Below are 22,573 nucleotides of genomic sequence, written 5' to 3'. Positions count from 1 at the left end.
GCTGCGATCGCGATTAAGTTTTTCTATAGTTATGAAATTTATATAGTTAGTAGTAGTAATTCCATAATTACATTCCACTATAATTCCAACCGCTACTAATGTCGCGTTCTTGTTTTATACTGAATCGATAACGTCGCATGTGACACCAAAATGATAAGGGACTCATCCGATTGCCTGAAATCGCACGACTTGAAAAAGTATTACCGTCAATGTAATTGCACGTCTATCCGTGTCTAAGCTGTCCATCGTTAATACACATTCGTAGTTCGCTATCAACGAATGCTGATAACGTATCGTACGAGCGAACAATTAATAACGTGTTGGCAATTGATGTTTGTCACGACTGTTAGGTAATACGTCGTTGCGATTTCGTTTATAAAAAGATCATTCTAAGGTTTATTTCTCAACGATGAAAGTTCGTAATAGAGAAGATTGCTGAAACAATTCTAATTTACTGTCGTAGGATGTGAGAAAATCCACTCGTCTCATTTTTCGATTCGCCTGTGAGATGGCGTAAAACTCGTAGTTCGATCTTCGAAGAGAGACGTCGATAGCAAGAACGAATATGAAAAAGGAGGAAAGAAAAGGTTGCTTCGGCTGGAAAGCCGAAGAGTAGTCGTGCAAGGAGTGGAAGAGGGGCGCCGAATCTAAACCCGATAACGAACCAGCTGGTGGCAGTGCCGTCGGACGACGTTTACGTGGAAGTACGGCCTTCGCGAAAATTCATTTCTCTATCCAATCACTGTCGAATGATTGTAACGAAGAAATTTGAAAAACGATAGAGACAGTGTCACAAAATCAGAAATTGTTAAAACGATTACTTGTGATTCTTGTTATCGGTAATTGGTGATACATCGATTTTTGGTGATTCCTGATCGAAACAAGGCAAAGCAAAGGGAACAGAGAAGAAGAAGAAGAAGAAGAAGAAGAAGAAGAAGAAGAGGAAGAAGAAGAAGAGAAAAAACAAAAACAGAAACATGCCTTGACCGCACCTCAGGTGACACCAGGATGTATTGTATAGTCGAAAGAATATCACTGTGCTTGTAGCGCGTATAACATTTGATTGGACGACAAATGTCGTAGGTATTCTTATCTGTGCTGAGGTGTGTGCGTGTGTGAGTGAAATCGTGTGTGGCTGTGGGTGCTGCTTTCCTCGATTGTATCTGACCTGACCCAGGTGAGCACCTGGACCAACAAAGATGACTACGAGGGAGTTATACGTGAAGGTACGAACCAGTTCAGATTCTCAGGCCATCGCAGGTACACGAATCCAGTTCTACGATGGCAACTGGTTTAGTAGCATTGTGACAAGCTTGTCTGTTGACATTTACAATTACCTTTTCATGAAATCTCTCTTAAAGCCTGGCGAGAAGGTCTCTTCCATTATAGAACAGTACAACAGTAGAATTTTAACTTGAGTTTGTGAGTCGAATGAATAAGTTCCAATAATGACAAATATAAATGTATATTATCGTGGAAATGATCGCGGGTCTAGTAATTCTTTGAAAACCACGGAGGGTTGTTTGGATAATTGTCAAATTACAAAACGAATTTTCGTCTCCTACGTTCCTGAATATTTCGATAGTTATTGCTAGCGTATCTAGTTTTATAATATTGTGCAAACTGCATTTGCGTATTCTCTTTAAAATTCCGAATGTAACAGTCCGCTCTGCAGAGAAGCAGAGGAGGGCTTTCGGTAAATATGTTGGAGTAAATCTCATGTAAACGTATGCGAAATTTTCCCCGGGAGTTATCCAGTGTTTTAAAACACTCGGATATTTCTATTGCTTCTCCCGATTCTCTGATAAAAATTTTAAAATATATCTGCTCGATTTCGGATGAATATCTGGCGCAAGAAAAGATTGATCTATCTTCTCTATCTGCTTCATATTACTATCGTTTCATTTTATACGAATTTAAGTGCATGGAAATGCGTTATCGATTACGTTTCTGAAGTTCGGAAAAGTTCGAATCGCGTCGTTAAAACCTGAAGCGAAGCAAGGAAGATTGAATATTATTTTGTAAAATCGAACGAAACTTTCTTCTTTTCTATCGCCGATGCGTATCGTGCATGGTTAATTGTTTGAGAAAATTATGGTATAGACAATATATTGTTGCAATTAGTTGGGAAGTATCCATTATCGATTCGATCGAAGGTGTCTTTCTCAAACTTAACTACTACTTTCACAAAAGGTGTCTATTCCTTTCGATGTTTATAGCAATAATTTGCACTGTTTCGAACTATGCATGACCTTCTCAATATGACATTTCAAATTATAATTACATGTATCTTATCGATCTCGCTTGTACAAAGAAGAGATTCGATACTCTGTATGATTTAAACGATATAACAATGATAGATACGTGAATTATAATTCTGCTTTATAACAGAAAGTAGTTGAGAACGAGGGACGAACAAGTCTAAAATCTAGAAGTTGCTTTTAAAACAAAAATCAATAATTGTCGTATGGAAGCTCGCAGGCTCAAGACCTAAATTTCGCTTTAAAACCAGTGATTACGACTAGGTTGTCGACCACGATAACATTTGTTGTATACAAACGAAGCGTTTCTTGACAAGAGATTATTGCGTCGAAGCATTGGTTATGTCCCTGAGTAAGTATCGTAGCTCGTAGAGTCTCTCGTTGTATTATAATCGTTAATAATAATCGTTATAATAATTGTTATAATAATTAGGCAAATTATCTATACAAAATTCAGGTAAACTAAAATATTAAAAAGTAAAGTTCTGCTCGTATTTAATTATAACTTACCCACGGGGAAGTATCTGTTAACCATGCAGAAATGAAAACTGGGATACGGTGTTCTGAATTAGCTGATAATTACTTGGGTCTTACTATGCGTGAGAATGTTACGTACAAATTGCACAGTGAACGTAAGGGAACGATACTGTGAGAATACTTAGTCGACGAGAACAGAGAGTTTAGTCCAGCCCGAACCTGCCCCTTTAAGGTCGTGCCGTGGCTCTCCATCTTGGCTGATTTATTGCCTTGGTCAAGTGAACTGCGGGGGTTGTCCGAGGTCGTATCGCAATTTTCGTCCAAGTTACCTGCAATGATATTTGCTTCTTAATAGCGCTAACTACTAATAGCAAGAAAATCGTGGCTAGAATATACTTGCAACCGTTAATGGACATTACATCTGTAGATACTGGTAAAGTCAGGGACACCTATTGCTCAGTACAGAACGCGCGTATTGATTTAGTCATCTTATGGATGGTCTTTGAGTTTTACGATTTATAAACGCGAACAGAGAATAATATATCGCGTACGAACACAGCTTAACTCTCGAAGGCCACGAATTTATTAATACGAATTTTTGTTTCGTTATTGTCATCCTATAACGATATCGTACATGTGTTTCAAAAATGACAAAATTCGAACTAGTTTCTCAGGGAAAAGCTCTTTGCAAACTTACGAAACAATTATTTATTAACACGTAATGCTGGCAAAGAAAGGAACAAACTCTAGGAAACAATGTCGAAATATTATTTTTGTAATTTTTCATTCTCAGTTTGAAATACTTGTTCGACGGTTTTCATGTTCCTTTAACAAAGGATTAAATTATTTCCTGACGTGATCGTAATATTAATTTGTAATAACCGCGTACGATGATCGTTCTACGCTTCTTCTAGTATCAAATAATAACGGAACATCCAATTCCACTGGTTCGATTTTGTTAATTTCTTGATTCAGAGAAAATGCTTCCAGGTAAATTTTCTTACGATGACCTTTAAGGGTTAAAATGTTTCCTGGCGTGAAACTCTTGTAACAATTAATTACGCAATAGCAAGTGCTTAACGTTTTGCGAACTAGTTTCGACACGTTTGAACGTAACAGGCGAACTCATAATGAAATAGAATGTCGTCTAGGTACGATGCTAGCCGGTTCGAGACACAAGGAAATAATGAAATTATATTATGCAATAAATTGAAACTCGAACCGTAGTCTCGATCGCACCTTTACATTTAAAGGTAAGCTAACCCCATTCGAGACTGTTGCTCGCACGATCAGTTCGAGGAACGTGATCGCTAAGACTTCTCTTACGAACGGGCAGTTCCCTTTCTCTCGGAACAGAAAAGCAAAGCGTCTTGGAATAGGTCGTTCTCCTTGCTTCTTCGTGGCCCGTCACAAGGAGGCGCAAACAGAGTCACTATCGTGGACATTATGCTCCGCGTGATTTTATCCGAAAGGTCAAGGAAGATTTCTTTGAAACTCGTCATCCCACGATGACCAATGTGTTAATCCGGGTATAACGGTTTCGTAGAAATATTTTCGTCATTCTGCCCTTCTAATTCTTCCACGTTCGTAAATTGATCTCGGGTGCCTTGAAAAACACGCGTACGATACGAAGAACGCATTTTTGTAGACTTTCGTTGTCTCGTGGCGACAGCACCGTGATACAGCAATTTAGTCGAGAACAAAACTGTCGCTTGGTTAAATACAGTGTTTCGATCGACCTTTTGTGCAACCTCCGTGAAAAACGGAGGATTCCTTATAGCAGTCTCCCACGAAGGCATCCCGCTTCGCGATCTTACTCAACACTGAAAGTATGAACTCACATTCTCACGCTCGTAAACTTCGCTCGATGAACATTGTGCATTTAGATTTGCATTTGCAGTTACACTTTATACGACGTCTTTTAAATTACAGCGGCTCGAGGATGCGTTTAAACACTTGCAGAAACTCCCTCTCTCTTTCTTTTATGAATCTATTACGTATACAGATATAATATAGGACATTTTTAAAGCTCTGTTAGCACTCTCTTCTTTATTATTGAAATTCGTAATACCAAATATGAATTGGTTCCAAGTTTTATAAATGACATCACGGTAGCTGTATCTCTTCCTAGCGTTATAGAAATTTGAAACGTTTTATACAACGCATAATAGATCCAGAAATGCTTCTATAGTTTCTATAAATACTCAAATACTTCCGCGACTCGCTATACCTATCTTCTGCATAGCTGAGATCGATAACACATCAAACATGATCGAACGATATGATACAGCCCGCAATCAAGAAATACGTACTTGGTATGAAAGGCACGTTTATCTTTAGCCGATTGAAAGGGAAACTGTTGGGTGCACAGGGTGCATGTGACACGGTAGCTCGCCACCGGTGTCAACGGTGCCAATTTCGACGCACGTGGTAAAAATCATACGTGGGCGGGAAACTTGACCTGGTTATTCTCGATAACGGAGAACCTTTCTCAGGAACAACGATGCCGAGCTACGGCGATCGATCTCTCGACGACAAACACGACGTCAAGCGGTTTCTAGGTGTAGCATGATGCTCTCTAAATGTACTTCGGATTTGCTGCTGAAAGCGTAACAACGTTAAGCCTTGGCAACACAGTCGCGAATAACATTTTACGATAAATGTTAAAGTTCACATCTGCGTAAATCATCAACAATAACAGAAGCAAAAGAAACGATAGCAGACACCGAGGAACGTTAACAATGATCGCAATTGTTATTTGTTACATTGAACAAACGAACAAGTGCGAAGATAAATTATTTCCCACGTCGGACGTACATAAAAGAATATGACAGTCAATTTCAAACGTATCTACATTACCAGAGTATATTTACGCCACTTGTGTTACGTTATTACGTTAGGGTCTTAATTTTCAAGAGAAAGGTTTCCGCAATCCTTAGCTTTCATTTTGATCAATAAGCGAGCAGAACAATCGGAGATACGCGTGCAAGGGATTTCTACGCATTTTAAAGCTCGCCAAGTTGTATTCTCTTGTTACGCGAATACGTACGAGTCGTGAAATCTGAATGTATTTTGTGGGAGGAATCAGTGGCAAAATGATTCATTCTGGAGTGGTTTCACGGTTGTAGATAAGATTATAACATGTATCTTCCCTTTCCTATGTTTACGTGAATATTAAAAATAAAATTAGATGTTCGTGGAATAACGTCATCGTGATGACGTCATGAAATTGTTATCGCGAGGTCGTTATTGTCAAACGCGAAGGTATTTTTAGTCGCGGAAATGAATTTTCTAATTGTATCTTACGCCGACGAAAAAGTTGATAAAATGCCTGGCACGCGTTGCAAATTATATAAAGATACGTTGTTACGTTCCATCCGTTTTCGATAATAATAATGATAATAATAATCGATGATATTGAAGTTATCGAACGTAGTAAAAAATTGCGTAGTTTGAACATTGAAACGAGTCGTGAGTAGAACGCGACAGAAGCCGTAGATCGGTGGTCTGTTGGCGAAGCTCAGACACAACATGCGAGTGGACTGTGTTCATGCAGACACCAGAACTTCCCCTATATTTCTGCGATACTATGTTGCACTGCGTCAGAAATATCTTCGAAATTATCTCTTCAGCTGGTCGAGCAGCGCAACGATATTATTGAAATATATATTTTTTTTTTTTTTTTTTGGAAATTTCGCATTCAATGAAAGTTATGGTTAGAATAGATCCGAAATATTCATGAATGGGAAGCAGAGATTTACGTACCTAATTTCTAGTTACGCAACTCACGAAAGCCGTGAGAGAAGTCGAGGTTGAGAGAACAGCAATTAATTTGAAAGGAAGAGGGGAAAGTCGGATATTCTCATCTTCGAACTTAGCGATTGTCGCGCTTAGATTGAATCGCGCGCGGTTCGCTCTCATTCTGACCACCTTTTCAATTAACAAGCCGCGTGGGAACCCGGTAGGATTTTACTTTTTATATAGCTTTCCGTGAGTAAGACTTAACAGAGTAATCGTTATTTGGTACGTAACGTAGAAAGCATGGGAACTACATACTTCTTTGGTACACTTTGACGAACGAAGTCAACCATCAAACGTTCATCGTAAGAGAAAGGGTAAGATTTGCCGGAATTAGAACAATAGAATATTCTACGAGTCATCGACCACTTTCTTCCCGAAAAGTAAGCACGATCGAATAAGTACTAATCGAATGTACGGATAAACGTTGAAATCGTGAAGAGAATTTATCTGCTACTTTGCTCTTCGTTATCGTCGAAATATTTCCTAATACTTTTCTTCCGATTATTTCGATGGGATTCGAATTTAGGAGATACATATGTCGTTGAATTTTTTCCGTTCAAATTTATCGATGCGTCACGGATTACGTTTGCTGGAAAGGTGTAGCGTATTACGAAATTCGCAGAGATGCGTCCACCGGCGAATTTGTAATTGCACAATGTGAAATTGTAAAGTCAGCAATCAACTAACCTCGAAACGCGAAGATACAATAACTACACTTAGAGTAACGTAGCGTTAGTAATCATTGCTGAATTATAGTACATAGTTTACGACTGAACGTCTAAACACGGTGATGCTCAAAATTTCGAGGTTGATCGTTCCGTTAATAATCCCGCGAAGGGAGAAGTATTCCATATTGCGAGAAAGTTGTAATTATTGGTTTAATAATTTTAGTGAAAGCATGCCGAGGTATGAAGTTACTTTTAATTAAAATATCGACGGCGTTGAAAATGAAATTTGTGTATGTACCACGGATATCTACATATATTCTTCTTGATTCTTTCTCGGTATCTTTCGAACGATGTCTTGCATAATAATTGAGTCATGAGAGTTCACGGTTAATTTTCGTTTCTTCCTAGCCATAGCTGTCTTATATACGCGTGTCACTATTCTGTTTGAAGGCAGAGCACGCATAGAACACTTCACTGTTTTCAATCGTTTTAACCGGTTTTCGAATATCAAAACGCGACAGCGTAAATACAATGATGTTTAGAGAAGACAGCAAACTATACCGTTGCTCGATATTTCTTCAGCTCACGTAATTCGTCTTTTGTCTGTACACCGTGCTCGATAACAGTACATTTTGGTATTTCGTGTCTCATTTGTATGATAGCGAGACAAGCTGAAGAACCATTTCCTTGATACCGTTACGAATCTTTTTATCTTCCAAGGAGAATTACGTTCAACAGTGTTCGTTTTATCTTTGAAGTATCTTCTTTTTTGTTGAAAAAGTCCCTTTGGAATTGATAATTTTGTAATTAGAAAATACTACGTTCAAAGGTGTTTGTTACATCTTTGAAATATCTTCTCCCTTTTTGAACAAGCTCCTTTAGAGTCGATGATTTTGTAATTAGGGAAAATGATACTCAACAGTGTTCGTTTCGTTCTTGGAAAAGGCAATATCTTTTCCCATTTTTGGGGAACGTTTCTCCAGAAATCGATAATTTTATAGTCAGTGTATTTCCGAACACGTTACGGAAAAACGTGTCGCGGTTAAAGAGTAATAACGGTTCTAACGCGATAACCAATCTCGATTTGGCGCAGTTGGCGTCGTAATCGATATGCTGTATTGCCGACCTCATTTTCATACGTACTTCTCGCAAAAAGGAAAAGCAGGTCATCTTTTCAAAAGAAGGAAAATTAGACGCCGAGTAATTAACTCGTACGAGCTCGTTCGTGTAGTTGAAAAACTTTTTGCTCGGGCTCGTATCTCAAGGCGATATTTCACCGTTGAATCGCGAAGCTTAACTTTTAAAACAATAATGATAGCGTGAAGTACTTTTCAACGTTATATCGCTAACATAAATTTACCATCATAACGAGCTGTAAAGTACTTACTATATTGACGCATAGGTGCTTAATAAAAATACTGATATTGAAGAGAAATCCGTGTATCGTTGGAGTTAAAGTAATGGTAGAGTTAGATTCGTTCTATCATTGCTTTACAATGTTGCATCCTTAGATTTGCCATCGTAACGAACTGTATTGTACCAGGTCGATGAACAGATGTTTGATAAAAATAAAAATAGACGTATTGAAGAGGAATATGTGTTTTCAGGGTGGTAAGGTATGGGTGCCGCACCCAGAAAGGGTTTGGGAAGGCGCGGTGCTTCTGGAAGATTACAAATTAAAACAGCGAACCTTGAAGGTTCTTACGGACGATTCCAATCAGACGAAGGTCTTGGAGATCAAATCAGATACCGATTTACCACCGTTAAGAAATCCTGATATACTTATAGGGGAGAACAACTTGACGTCGTTGTCGTTTCTTCACGAGCCAGCTGTTCTGTACAATCTACAGATTCGTTTTCAACGACACTGTATTTACACTTATTGCGGTATCGTTTTGGTCGCGTTTAACCCATACAATGAACTTCCAATTTATGGCAACGACACGATATGGGCGTACAGGGGTCAGGCGATGGGCGATTTGGAACCTCATATATTCGCCGTCGCTGAGGAAGCGTACACCAAGCTGGAAAGGTTGAAAGCTTCTTTAGTCTGTCACAAATTACTTAACCCTTTGAGTGTTCGCTAAAGGTACCAGAAACTTAAAAGCCTAACACCTAGCGAGGAACGTACAAAGAATAAAAAATACACTCCCATCTTTAGACTTTTGATTTAATGTAAGAAGATGGCAGAGGATAAACAATGAAATGATAAGCCTATTTAGATTTTTCTGATTTTAATGTCAATAGGTGAAAGATATGTAAATGTCTCGAATAGAGAAAAGTAAAATATTTCAAAATAATTGACAAATGACAGGAGATCTTTTAAAAAGCAAGAATATTTCTAATGTTAAGACGGTCGATGATTTTGAAATGTTCAGGAGGATAGAATCTTAAATTACCTGTATGGTGTTGAGAAGAAGCGTTGCCTGTACGGATTAAACACTCAGAGGGTTAAAAGTTATACAGGCAGATGATGGTTAGAATTTTTAAATGTTGCATAATAAACGTAGGGAAGGTCACGACCAATCTATTATCGTTTCTGGAGAATCCGGCGCTGGAAAAACTGTCTCCGCAAAATACACGATGCGATATTTCGCTACCGTCGGTGGTTCAACGACCGAGACGCAGGTCGAGAAGAAAGTCCTTGCCTCTCTACCGATCATGGAAGCTATCGGTAATGCAAAGACAACGAGAAACGATAATTCCTCGAGATTCGGAAAATTTATCGAGATTCAATTTAACAAACACTACCACATCACCGGAGCCAGTATGAGAACTTATCTTCTGGAGAAGTCAAGAGTCGTGTTTCAGGTATTATTAATTAGTACACCTGTCGCGTTCGTTTCTTTACGAATGAGCCGATTAGTTAAACGAATGATTTTCTAGACATACGAGGAAAGGAATTATCATATATTTTATCAAATGTGCGCAGCCGCAGCGCGTCTACCTCATTTGCATTTGAGCCACCAGAATAGGTTTCACTATCTAAATCAAGGAAATGATCCCTTGATAGATGGCGTGGATGACTTGATGTGTTTCGATGAGACGATAAGCGCGCTCACCATGCTTGGATTCTCGTCCAAGCAGCAGGACGACATGCTTCGTATTTTAGCAGCTATTATGCATTTGGGAAACGTGAATATAGGGAATGCCGATAACCAAAATTCGACCAATGAAAACGACACCGAAACCAGTTACATTCATGTAAATATCATGATTTTATCTTAACGGAGATCCACTCTGTTTACATTTGGTTAAAATGTTCTATCTGGCATTTTCTCATTTTTTAAGACACGGCGAAAGATTCGAAATTTATCCCGCGTCCTTTAGCTTTCAAGTATAGTTACGTTGTACAGACTGTTACGAGATAACGATTAAACATTTCCTTCCAAGCGAAGGAAAACAAATATGGCAGAAAGAAAATGATAATTTTTCGTTGATAGAGAAGATTCCGTTTTCTTCGGTTTCGAACTAGATAGGACATTTCGATCAAAGAGAACTGTACTGACATTCGATGTACCTTGTTACAACCTTTTTAGTCGTCAGACAAACATCTGTTGATGATGTGCGAGCTGTTGGGCACCGACGTAAACGCGATGCGAAAATGGCTGTGCCATAGAAAAATCGTGTCGATGAGGGAAGTATTCTTGAAACCAATGAACGTGGAACAAGCGATTGGTGCTAGAGACGCATTGGCAAAACATATTTACGCGGAATTGTTCAACTGGATCGTAGCTGGCATCAATAACTCCTTGCATTCTCAAAACAAACCCCAGTGTTTCATCGGTGTCTTGGATATTTACGGTTTCGAGACGTTCGAGGTCAATTCTTTCGAACAGTTTTGCATAAATTACGCGAACGAGAAGCTTCAACAACAATTCAATCAACACGTCTTCAAGTTAGAGCAGGAGGAGTATTTTAAGGAGGAGATCGAATGGACTTTCATAGACTTCTATGACAATCAACCTTGTATCGATCTCATCGAAACGAAACTGGGTATCCTAGATTTGTTGGACGAGGAATGTAGGGTCGGTGATACTTTTCATTCTTTTTCAAAAACTCATTCGCTAAAACGTACAATAGTTAAATGGCCATTTTATGCAGATGCCGAAAGGTTCGGATAGTTCATGGGCGGATAAACTTTACTCGAAATGTGGAAAATCGAAACACTTCGAGAAACCACGATTCGGAACTTCTGCCTTCTTGATTCATCATTTTGCCGACCGGGTGCAATACGAAACGACTGGATTTTTAGAAAAAAACAGAGACACCGTTATCGAGGAACAGGTTGACGTACTGCGAAACGGAGACGTATGTAAAATTCACGTAACTCGGTGCTTTGGATTATGGTTACAGTAGATGCATGTTCTAACTAACCAAATGTTGGAAAAATACAAATAAAAATACAAATGTTACAAATTCATCTACTGTGGCCATAGCCTTATGCGTAGATCGCTATGCAGAAGATTTTCATACTGTTTATTGTTTCAGAATAAGTTATTGAAGAAGTTATTCAGCGAAGAGGATCCGAAGCTTATGGTACCATCGAACGTGAGACTGAAAGTATCGGCTCAAAAGCCAGCATTAAATTCGCCTAAGCAAAATAAAAAAACGGTAATTTGATGCTAATGAGGTGCAGAGTTTTTGCTGTAATTCTCTGTTGGTGATTTTGGTCGATAAATGTTTGTTGTTGTACAAAATCTGTAGGTAGGTTCGCAATTTCGCGACTCCTTGAATATGTTGATGTCTACGTTAAACGCAACTACACCGCATTACGTGCGCTGTATCAAACCAAACGATACCAAGGAAGCATTTGAATACAACCCAATTCGTGCGATGCAGCAATTACGGGCTTGCGGTGTCCTAGAGACAATTAGAATATCCGCCGCTGGGTTTCCCAGTCAAAGAACATACAACGAATTCTTTCTCAGGTACAGGAGTCTCTGTAAATTCAAGGATATTCGACGCGACGACCTCAAAGAAACCTGTCGACGAATATTGGGCAGGTCAGTTACGTTCACTTTCCGTTATCGACCCACTTTCCTTCTCCTTCTATAATAAATTTATAATATAAAATAAATATCCTATTAGGATATGCCGAAAACGTGTAACATTTTTGATCAGTCGATTAATTCTATCAATAGAATATTTTATATGTATATTTATTATGCCCTTTTACCGACGACTTGACAAATACTAATTGGACGCCAAATGTAGCAGTTAAATAAACTAATCTCTCATTGGAAATGTATATTTCTATGATGACATAATACATTCAAATTTTTGCTAACTTTCGCTATGAACTTTCCAAACTACTAAAGTACAATAAGCTCATCTTTTCTAATACAATCGAGAGTTATCGAAAGTAATGGCACATCTATCGCTCAATAATGCATTAATTCCACAGAAACAGAATATAAAACAACTTGAATTTCCTCAGGTACATCAAAGACGAAGATAAATTTAAATTCGGCAAGACGAAGGTTCTTTTTCGTGCTGGTCAGGTAGCTTATCTAGAAAAGCTACGAGCGGAACGACAGCGGGATGCTTGTGTTATGATCCAAAAAACGGTGCGCGGTCTGATATGCCGTAGTAGGTATAAGAAGATTCGATGTGCTGTGCTTGGTCTTCAAAGATACGGAAGAGGATACATCGCTAGGCAGAAAGCTCAGGCTGTGAGGGAAGAAAGGGCCGCGACGAAAATTCAAGCTCGTGTCAAAGGTTGGCTGAAGAGGCGTCGATATCTCCAGATAAAGCGCACAATTCTCGGTATTCAGACGTACGGCAGGGGAAAACTGGCGCGACAGAAATACGAACGAATGAAAGACAATGCGGCAGCGATTGTAATTCAGAGATTCGCCAGGGGTTACCTTGTTCGAATGGCGTGCAAGAAAAAATTAAGAGATATTATAACCGTTCAGTCTTGCATCAGAAGGCATATGGCGAGGAAAGAGTTTAAGAGATTGAAAGCTGAAGCGAGAAGCGTGGAACACGTAAGATCTCTGAACAAGGGATTAGAGAAGAAGATCATGACCCTGCAGCAAAAGATCACCGAGCTTGTATGTTTTAACAACGTTATTATTTACAAGTTATTATATGAATAATATTGGTGTTAAAGGTGTTGAATGTTGGAACACTGTTTGGTTTCTAGATGAAAGAGAATCAGGTATTGAAGAACGTTCAGAACGAGGTGATAGACTTAAAACACAAATTAGAAGGACTGAAATCCGTAGACGCGGAGAATAAGAAATTAAATGCTATACTAATAGAGAAAGCGAAAGAATTAGAAAAGATTCAGGATATCGTGAAAGCTGAAAGAGACGAAAAAATGGATATTTTACAGGTAACTTGTTGGAAATGTTCGGTTAAATTGTGGTATAGGGGATTGAATATCGTATATTTTATTTAGGACAAGGAAAGACATACACAAGAGAAAGAACAAGAAAATATGGAGCTTCTGGGTGAAATCGAAAAGTTGCGAAAGGAACTTTCGGTAGCTAATGAGAAGTTGAAGAACAACCAACGAGGTGCTGAAGAGAACTTGAAGTACCGTTTAGAACAGGAAAAAGATCTTCTCCTGCTGGATCAGGACCAGGATCGTGGCGCCTATCAGAAATTATTGAAAGAGTATCACGAGTTAGAGCAACGTACAGAAATGTTAGAACAGAAACTCGCTATGCATGCTCCTGCACACTCGCGTTCTCTTAGCAATGCTTCCAGCAGTAGCGGCCAAATCGTGTCTACGGAACTTCCACCGGATGACCAGAATATCGTAAAATCATCTTTTATATATTTTTGTTTAGATTAATTCATTTCTGTGATATATAGTTTAACATTTCGCTTAATTCCGTTTAAATAAGGATTTGGGTTACGGTTCGGTAAGATCGACTGCTTCTTCCTCGACTCCTTACTCACGACTGGAAACGATTGACTGGAATCAGCAAAGGTCAGATAGTCCACCCGATGGAGAAGTCCAATCGAATAAATCACCTGCCGAGACAAATGGTCCGACACACGCGCCAGTAGATATTGGATTAGTGTTGAAGCTTCAACAGAAATTAAAGGATGTTGAAAAAGAGAAGGGAAGATTAATCAGAATGGTGGAAGATTTAGAACGTGATAGTCCCGAAGAAACTTCGAGGATGCAAGATACATTTAGGGTAATTTCACGTGATTAGGAACTCGATCTATCGAAACGATAAGTTAGTAATACGTAATGATGATATTAAAATTAATACCTATTTCTGGATTTTATAGCTTCAAGAACTGGAAATGGAAAATGCTCAGTTAAAGAAAGATTTAGGTTCTTTAAGAAAAAGCGTTTCCTCGACAGGCCTAACTGGTGCCCAGCAGAATCTCATGGGTAATTTGTTAATTTACATGGCTAAGGAATTTTTTCATTATTTGCTTTGTCGTGTACTGTAATCGAATGACGCTTTCTTCATATGTCTTTGTTTAGTCTAATTTTAATATATTATACTTTTGTTTTATTTTTTTGCTGTGCCATTAACCAAAGCTTGGTATATAAGATATGCAAATATTGCATCCTCATAGATTTTTATTTTGCTTCTTGCAATCCTTTATCTGCTTGATGTATGCACGTTAACGTTAATAAAACACATTCTCCCGCCTCTAATACCGAATAACCATAGTTCATATCATGCCGTTCCCTGATGTGACTATTTATAACGTTGAAAGCAATAAAAGATTAAAAAGGAAATTTGTTTTTCTTTCACACTTTCTCTTTGTTTTTACATCATATAATCTGCTTGTGAAATAAAAGGGATAATATAAATGGATAAATGAGGAGTGCGATAAATAATTTCCATTTTAGGACAATTCGACGCGCTTCAAGAAGAGCTTGAGAGAAGACGAGAAGAATGCATTCAACTGCATAGCGTGTTGGCAGATAATACACGAAGAATGAAGAGCTTAGGCTCGAATTATGGCCGCGATGTGGACATTATAAACGAAGACGGCGAATTAGTACTCGCCTTCGAAACACAGAAAAAGATCAACAGGTATTTTGAGATTTTATCGAAGTTTGTAATCTTGTTTTTGACGAAAGAGAAATGTTAAACCGTATCTAATCGTATTTTGTCGTTTGTGCATGCACTTCAATTTTCAGTAGACTTAAGACAAAGCGAAAGGCCTCAAGAGAGTGAGTTGAGCAGATAATTTGCCGCGATTAATCAGCGACCTTTATCAGAAATCAACGAAACTTATCGAATGCCATTCATTATCAAATATCTCATACATCTAGCGCTAGTTCCTTCAGTTTCTTTCGATTGAATAATTTCATTGAAAGTAATAGGTGAATCGACATTTTGTGTTTTCATTTAAAGGCAATTAGAAGACGAGCTTCAAATGAAGGAGAAAGGGTGGCGGGAACAGAGGGATGAATGGCGAGCGGAAATCGATAGGTTACAGGAGGAAATTGAGAAGCAGCAGAAGTTACTGTCCGTGAATTTGAGCAAATCGCCGCAGACCCAAACTGAGGCATATATGCAACACGAAATTGCCAGGCTAACGTCTGAAAATTTGGTAAAGTTAATTTTAGTTGTCGTATCAAATAAAGTTTTAACATAACATTTATTAATAACGATACTTTGGATATAGGAATTGCAAGAAAAATACGATAAAATAGCAGAAGAATGCAGGAAGTTTAAGAAGCAATGCAAGATACTTGCGAAACGTCTGAGGGATGCAGGCTGTGAGTATACATTACTAAGCAAACTGTGTAAATTCTCTTGCTTTTAAACGATATAAAAGGAATGGTCGCGTAGTAAAAATTATTGAAAAGTAGTATTAAAATTGTGTAATATTTAAATGCTTTCTAAGATGAGGGAGACGATACTAAGGAACATAAGGACCGCCCTCATATGTCAAGGGGCGCCGGTGAGTGCGTGGTCCAATGTTCATTTCCATTGCACTTCACATATACCATAATTCACCATAATTCTTATAAATTAGCATCTATGGTACCATTACATCATCTGCCATGTGAATTTTGAAACCTCACATATTACTATACGAGACTCAAAATTGTCATAATTTTATTATTACAATAATTATATACAATTATTGTTATAATCTTTTATCTTATTTTCAAACTTATTTCATTTCATGTCATTCTTGATTCTATTTATTTTTTCGGCTCTTTTTGTTTATATCTTCGATTTATCTATTTGTTTTTTCAGTTTTCTTAATTTATTTCCATCTGATTTCGTAAAACTAAAAATTATAAAAAAAATTAAAATTCTTTTTTATAGTGCCAGATACTGCAGAACCTGTAAGCGATTCTGCGATAATGTCTTCCAATAGTCAGTCGGGAGATAATGGAAGTAATTTGCCAGTTATCCGGAAGAAAGAAAGAGATTATGAGGGCATGTTTGAGTTTAGAAAAGAAGATATCAACATAATAATACGTCATCTTGTTTTCGGTAAATTTAGATAACCACTTATGTTACATAATTTGGATAATGCCAGTATCTTTTGAACTGTTATAATTCTTTTTTTTTAGAGTTAAAACCTAGAATCGCGGTGACATTACTTCCTGGTCTGCCAGCTTATATTCTTTTTATGTGTATAAGGCATACAGACTGTGTAAACGATGATGAAAAAGTGAGATTGTTATTAACGGCATATCTTAATGCTGTGAAACGTGTAGTCAAGAAACGCGAAGACTTTGATTGTAGCGTACTCTGGTTCAGTAACACCTTGAGATTATTGCATAATATGAAACAGTATTCGGGAGACAAACCTTTCCAAATCGAAAACACACCAAGACAAAATGAGCAATGTCTTAGAAATTTCGATTTAAGCGAGTATCGCCTAGTATTGAGCAACGTGGCACTTTGGATTTTCAATAATATCGTAACGAACCTTAAAGAAAGGATTCAAGCTCTGACTGTCCCTGCTCTTCTCGAACACGAAGCTATATCAGGCTTGGATTCTAACAAACTCGGTCGACCACGATCATCCTCTATGGGAGAAGAGCCAGAATCAACTCAACAAAAGCTTAATAAACTTCTCGATGAACTTACTTTAGTGTATAAAACTCTTCAGTATCATGGTGTTGATCCTGAGATTGTCGTGCAACTTTTCAAACAACTGTTTTACTTCATGTGCGCTAGTGCTCTGAATAATTTGCTTCTCAGGAATGAACTTTGTCACTGGACGAAGGGCATGCAAATAAGGTTCGTGAAGGTTTGCTAAGATTATTTAATGCGATTACTTAATCTTAACATTATTCTTTCTTTAGGTATAATTTGAGCCATTTGGAGCAATGGGGACGAGATCGAAGATTAGAAGCAGCATCCGAAGTGCTTCAGCCAATTGTACAAGCAGCACAGCTTTTGCAAGCTCGTAAAACAGATGAAGACGTAAATTCTGTGTGCGAAATGTGCAATAAATTAACCGCGAATCAAATAGTGAAAATTCTAAATTTGTATACACCAGCTGACGACTTTGAAACGCGCGTGCCAGTTTCGTTCATCAAGAAGGTACAGGAAAAATTGAGTGAACGTGGTGAGAACAACGAACAGGTAAGTCTAAATTTTGCTACACCTATCTATTATTGGATCGGTTACGTTAATAAAGAAGTAATTAATGGATAATCAATCTTCTTTTTCAGTTGTTAATGGATCTTATGTATTCATATACAGTAAGATTACCATTCAATCCATCGGATATTCGACTAGAGGATATCGAAATACCAGAAGTACTTCATTTACCCATGCTCAAAAAGGTGTAATCATAGGAAAGGAAAAACTTAGAGGCCCTGCTGTGCATATAATTTTTAGTTGAGTAACAGTCTAATGAATAATCGAATTCGTATAGTCTATTTATTAAAAAAACAAAACAAAAAAAAAAACAAAAAAGAAGGAAACAAAAGAAAGAAAGGAAGAATTAGATTACTTTCACAAAATTAGATAACGCATCGAGGGGGGTCATCGACATTACATTTTATATATTTTTTTTTACTCGTGTAATTTGTATTTTATAAAACATCATTCCTATTCTTCCGCGTAAGTGTCAATTTAACGAATTCGTTCTGACAAAAATTTTCGTTATTAATATATAGCGATTGTACGTCAAGACTTAAGGAGGATGGTGTTGATATAAGGCTCTGCTGGAACTTGCGATTTAAACATCTGAATTGAGTGAAGACATTGGACGTACGTTAAATAAGAATAAGTGAGATATAAGAATGCAAGTATATACGATGAAACGAAGTGCCGAATTCTGTATCGTATGGTACAGAAATGTTGTTATGGAGATTAAAGATGTTTAAGAAGTGCGTTGTTTCTTGGTGTTGTTAGTCTATCAAAAGTTGTTATGGCAAAATATTGCAACTCCAAGCATGAATTTTATGTATGTAATAAATCTATTGGAGATGCACTTATTGTGTAAAAACAGAAAAAGAAAAGAGATATGCGTTATGCTGGGATAGATTGTATATTTTGTGATAAGAGAAAGACTATCTGTCTATCCCCATAGACCGAAGGCTGAAGATATCGGAGAAAAAGAGAGAGGAAGATAGAGGTATACAATGTTGTTATAATATAATTTATAAATGTACAAGCGATCGTATTTTGTGCCATTTTATTAGTAGAATGTTACCAAATTGTTTCTTACGTTGATCGATCTGCATTTACGTTTATGCTTTATGAAATAATTTTGGAAACAAAATTCCCACAACCCGGATTATACAGGAAAAAATATCTGTCTACACGATTATACCTTGACTCGATGTGACAAATTTATTTGTTCCTACGAAGAAAATAAAAAAGAATCATTGATGGAATCATATACCCCACTTATTCAATACAGTGCACATATTAGTAGCAAAAATACATATTTAAACAAAAAAATTAAATTCTGGTGAAAGTAAAATCATTTATTTATTCTGTATCACAATGCTGCCGCATAAATTATCATTATTACATTGATGACAGGAAGTAAACTAAGTTAAATACAATTATTATTCATTAGAAATGTGAATGAAGCTGGAAAAAGCAAAAATAAGGTGAAACGTTAAAAAATTCCAATAATGCAAGTATCCAATTAAAAAATACGCAACTTCCTTAGGCAACATCGCCGGCATCGTTCGGTGAACGTATGTCATCAATTTTAAGTATCATTTTGACCAACTGTGTAGCCAATACAATTTGTTGGGTTTTGCTCGTCAATGTTTCGATGACGTTTTGGACTTTCATATCTGAAAGAAAATAAATAATTATTTATTCTTAACTATTACAACGAAATATGAAAGTACAATTATTCGGTACGTACCGAAAGTACCACGGTTTAGGCAATCTACACCAAACGTAGGGTTATTTTCAGCCAATTGTGCTGCTTTAATGTTAGCTAAAGCATTTACAGGTGAAAGGCCAGAATTTTCAGCAAGTGCCATGGGTACGGCTTCGAGCGCTTCGGCAAATGCACGGAAAGCATACTGTTCCAAGCTGCTGATCTTGTTGGCTTTTTCAGCACAAGCAAGGGCACAAGAAATTTCAGGGGCACCTCCTCCATACAAGATTTTTTCATTCTTGATTACATTACGAACTGTACATAGCGCATCATGGATAGCTCGTTTTGCTTCTTCAATGATCTAAAAATTCGAATAATAATTCATAAATTTGCATATTCTTGCACTGAATAAATAAAAACAGAAATATGTAAAATTGTAGCATCAAAAGAAAAATCCAAATTAAACTGATTTAAATTGAATTAAATTAGATAAAATATATGTTTGATGCATTATTCTTGCAAGGTGTCTGGTCAGTTAGATATATTTGAATACCGCTGAAATTCTCCTTGCTTTTATTTCTCTTACAAAAACTTTTAAGTATTGCTTACCATTTTGTTCCCTCCGCGGATGAAAATAGTAACTGCTCGAGAGTTCTTGCATTCTTCGATAACAAGCATTCGATCCTTGGTAGTACCAAATGTTAATTCTCTTACAACACCAGCATGACCGAGTTTTTCCGGTGTCAATTCTTCGAAACGAGGTACAATACGACCACCAGTAGCAATAGCTATCAGCTGAAACAAATTTGATACTGTTTTTTACTAATGCTTTTTTACAGTTTTTTATAAAGTTAACAAGGAGGAAAAGAATCAGGCCTTCAGATCTCATAATCTATTGGTCATTAGAGCTACAGCAAAAGAAAGTTAATTAACTAATGCTTTTAAAGGATCTATATCGTTATTCTCATAATAGAAGGCTATTATGAGAAAATGAAATCCCGAAAAATTATATTAGCTTATTAACTTAACTTTCACTCTCTTCTATTGCGCTTTGTCATCATTAGGCAAGTAAATTGATCATAATCAGAAGCAAAACTTACTTCAATTTCTGGGCCACCAACCCATCTGACCGCGGGTAATTCACTTTGAAGAAGGAGATGATTAGCTTCGTCATCAAATCCCCATTGACAAATAGCAAGCGTGGCTCCGGCATTTTTAACCCTCTTCACCATCTCGGTGAATTTTTCTTGTTCGTACTCACGCAACGCTCTATAATCATCGACCGAAGTGACATCCAACTTATGTTTAGTTTTTGGCTTAGGTGGTTCAAACGGACATGTCAAAATAGCTAATTTGACATTTTCTAATCTCTGTAACGTGATAAATGTATCTCCATTAACAATTTCATTGATTGATAAAATAATTTATTGAAAGAAACAGTCCCTTCAGCTCTCATAATCTTTTGATCATTGAAGCCACTGCAAAGATCAGGTTATTAAATAGCTACTTAAACAGAAACTTTCACTTTTTCAGAAGTTAACAAAAGAGTAACCAAAGAAATAGTTTCAAGTCTTGACAATAAGTAAGCTAAAGAAATATCCTGAATCTTTACCCTTCTCTGTTTCAGTTTGTCATCATTAGACAAAATAAAATATATCAAAAAGTAATTTAGTAAACTAACTGACTTTACCTTAGGCATTTGGGGATGACTGAAGTCTTTGTCAATAACAACACCGCGAACTAGGACAGTATCTTCCAATCTGCCTCCAACTTTCCCTTCTAGTTTTATCAATTCAAAGTTCACATCACGTGCAACAGGATCTAAAACTGCAAATACAGCATTTACAGCTATTTCTGCCATTTGTCTGTGACACTTGTTGATGCTAAAAAAGAATAAAGGTATTGCTTTGTCTTGTTCATATTAAATATAAATAATCAAAAAATGTCCTTCTTACATCTTTGAACCAAGACTGGTCATGGCAATCTTTATATAAGGTTCTAGGTTGTCAGGAGTACCCTCAAAATCATGAACAATTTTCTTTAGATGATCTGTTGCACATTTTGCTGCCATTTCAAAGCCATCTGCTATTCGAATTGGATGAATTCCTTTGTCTAACAGTTGCTCAGCTTGTTCCAAGAGAGCACCTGCTAAAACAACTACTCCAGTAGTACCATCTCCAATTTCATCATCTTGAGATTGAGATAACTGAACCATTAGCTTTGCAATTTCATGATCAACATCCATGTTTTTCAAGATTGTTGCCCCATCATTTGTTACAGTGACATCACCATCAGAGCTGACCATTAGTTTGTCAAGCCCTCTAGGCCCTAACGAGGTTCTCAAAATATTGGCTACATCACGGGCTGCCAAAATATGTGACTGCAATTAAATAATTACTTACTAAACATGTTATGTATATATTTTATGTAACATTACAGTAATAAATTTCCTGGATTTCATTGGACTTATACAATGGAACTACTGATCTCCTTATATGGTCAAAGATCAATATCATTGTGTTTCATTCAGTTTTCTAAATTGCATGAATATTACTTTAATGAAAAAAGAATAAAAAGATACAAATAATGTACAGACTACAATTTAAGATACAAGTATATATATAACATTAGTTCAGATTACATCATTTTAGTAGCAATATTAGGATTAGATGCCAAGCCCAAAACGTCGCCATTATCGTTTCACGTGGTCGGTTCTTTAACACAAGCTTTTAATTTATAAATTCAATGAAATCATGAAAACATATAAGAGAAAAATTATCACTATTTTTTTAATTCTATAGACGGATAGGAAAATTAGTCAAAAAATGTAAGTTTACGTACCTTGATGGCATCAGTGCCGGTTAGACGTTTTTGCCTTTCCTGGTTACGAAGAATAATAAAAGGTCTACCATATTCATCAAAGGCCACAGTACCAGGTATTGCGGTCATTTTAATCGTCCAAGAACCTCGGACACTATGCTTAAAATAGTTTCAATGAGAAGAGCGTCGTCTATTCTTACAAACTTACGTTCCTTCGTCGTCACTACACGACCATTTTGTTGTCCATAGCGGATATTGGTTAGTGCGTAGTGCCATCTATTCTCGAATATT

The 22,573-nt window shown here is 37.1% G+C and overlaps 2 protein-coding genes across 8 annotated transcripts; one reads left to right on the top strand and one right to left on the bottom strand.

The window, feature by feature from the left end:
- Positions 1-626: 626 nt before the first annotated feature.
- LOC132911198 (unconventional myosin-Va) lies at positions 627-19,021 on the top strand. Of its 7 annotated transcripts, none has more exons than XM_060967618.1 (23): positions 628-997; positions 1,084-1,226; positions 8,815-9,239; positions 9,718-10,018; positions 10,094-10,411; positions 10,747-11,235; positions 11,312-11,518; positions 11,699-11,821; positions 11,915-12,213; positions 12,648-13,266; positions 13,359-13,550; positions 13,617-13,979; positions 14,068-14,367; positions 14,465-14,570; positions 15,042-15,228; positions 15,336-15,368; positions 15,553-15,751; positions 15,827-15,920; positions 16,049-16,105; positions 16,480-16,650; positions 16,731-17,406; positions 17,472-17,754; positions 17,844-19,021. In XM_060967618.1, the coding sequence occupies exons 2-23, from the start codon at positions 1,200-1,202 to the stop codon at positions 17,961-17,963; spliced, it is 5,589 nt and encodes a 1,862-aa protein (XP_060823601.1). In that variant the 5' UTR covers positions 628-997; positions 1,084-1,199; the 3' UTR covers positions 17,964-19,021. The 7 variants fall into 7 exon arrangements, with proteins under 7 accessions (XP_060823606.1, XP_060823601.1, XP_060823602.1 ...); XM_060967619.1 differs by having other exon boundaries at positions 628-1,226; positions 17,844-18,011; positions 18,294-19,021; XM_060967620.1 differs by having other exon boundaries at positions 628-1,226; positions 15,339-15,368.
- Positions 19,022-19,088: 67 nt separating this feature from the next.
- On the bottom strand, positions 19,089-22,557 carry LOC132911200 (T-complex protein 1 subunit epsilon). Its single transcript, XM_060967625.1, has 7 exons — positions 22,304-22,557; positions 21,418-21,842; positions 21,153-21,345; positions 20,563-20,832; positions 20,072-20,257; positions 19,505-19,823; positions 19,089-19,430 (listed from the first exon to the last, which is right to left on the bottom strand). Exons 1-7 carry the CDS (start codon positions 22,409-22,411, stop codon positions 19,297-19,299), a joined length of 1,635 nt encoding a protein of 544 aa, XP_060823608.1. The 5' UTR covers positions 22,412-22,557; the 3' UTR covers positions 19,089-19,296.
- Positions 22,558-22,573: the final 16 nt, after the last annotated feature.

The sequence above is a fragment of the Bombus pascuorum genome, chromosome 10 (assembly GCF_905332965.1).
Source record: "Bombus pascuorum chromosome 10, iyBomPasc1.1, whole genome shotgun sequence".
Classification (NCBI taxonomy): Eukaryota; Metazoa; Arthropoda; class Insecta; order Hymenoptera; family Apidae; genus Bombus; species Bombus pascuorum.
Note: the sequence above shows the minus strand (reverse complement) of the source record. Positions and strands in the feature narration are given on the sequence as shown.

Bases quoted from the DNA above. Each gene is read 5' to 3' on its own strand.
- LOC132911198 (XM_060967618.1), top strand. From the start codon at position 1,200: ATGACTACGAGGGAGTTATACGTGAAG. The intron at 13,551-13,616 runs GTAACTTGTTGG...TATTTTATTTAG, and splicing joins AAAAAATGGATATTTTACAG to GACAAGGAAAGACATACACA. The intron at 15,752-15,826 runs GTAAAGTTAATT...CTTTGGATATAG, and splicing joins GGCTAACGTCTGAAAATTTG to GAATTGCAAGAAAAATACGA.
- LOC132911200 (XM_060967625.1), bottom strand. From the start codon at position 22,411: ATGACCGCAATACCTGGTACTGTGGCCTTTGATGAATATGGTAGACCT. The intron at 21,843-22,303 runs GTACGTAAACTT...ATTTAATTGCAG, and splicing joins CCGGCACTGATGCCATCAAG to TCACATATTTTGGCAGCCCG. The intron at 21,346-21,417 runs GTAAGAAGGACA...ATTCTTTTTTAG, and splicing joins ACCAGTCTTGGTTCAAAGAT to CATCAACAAGTGTCACAGAC.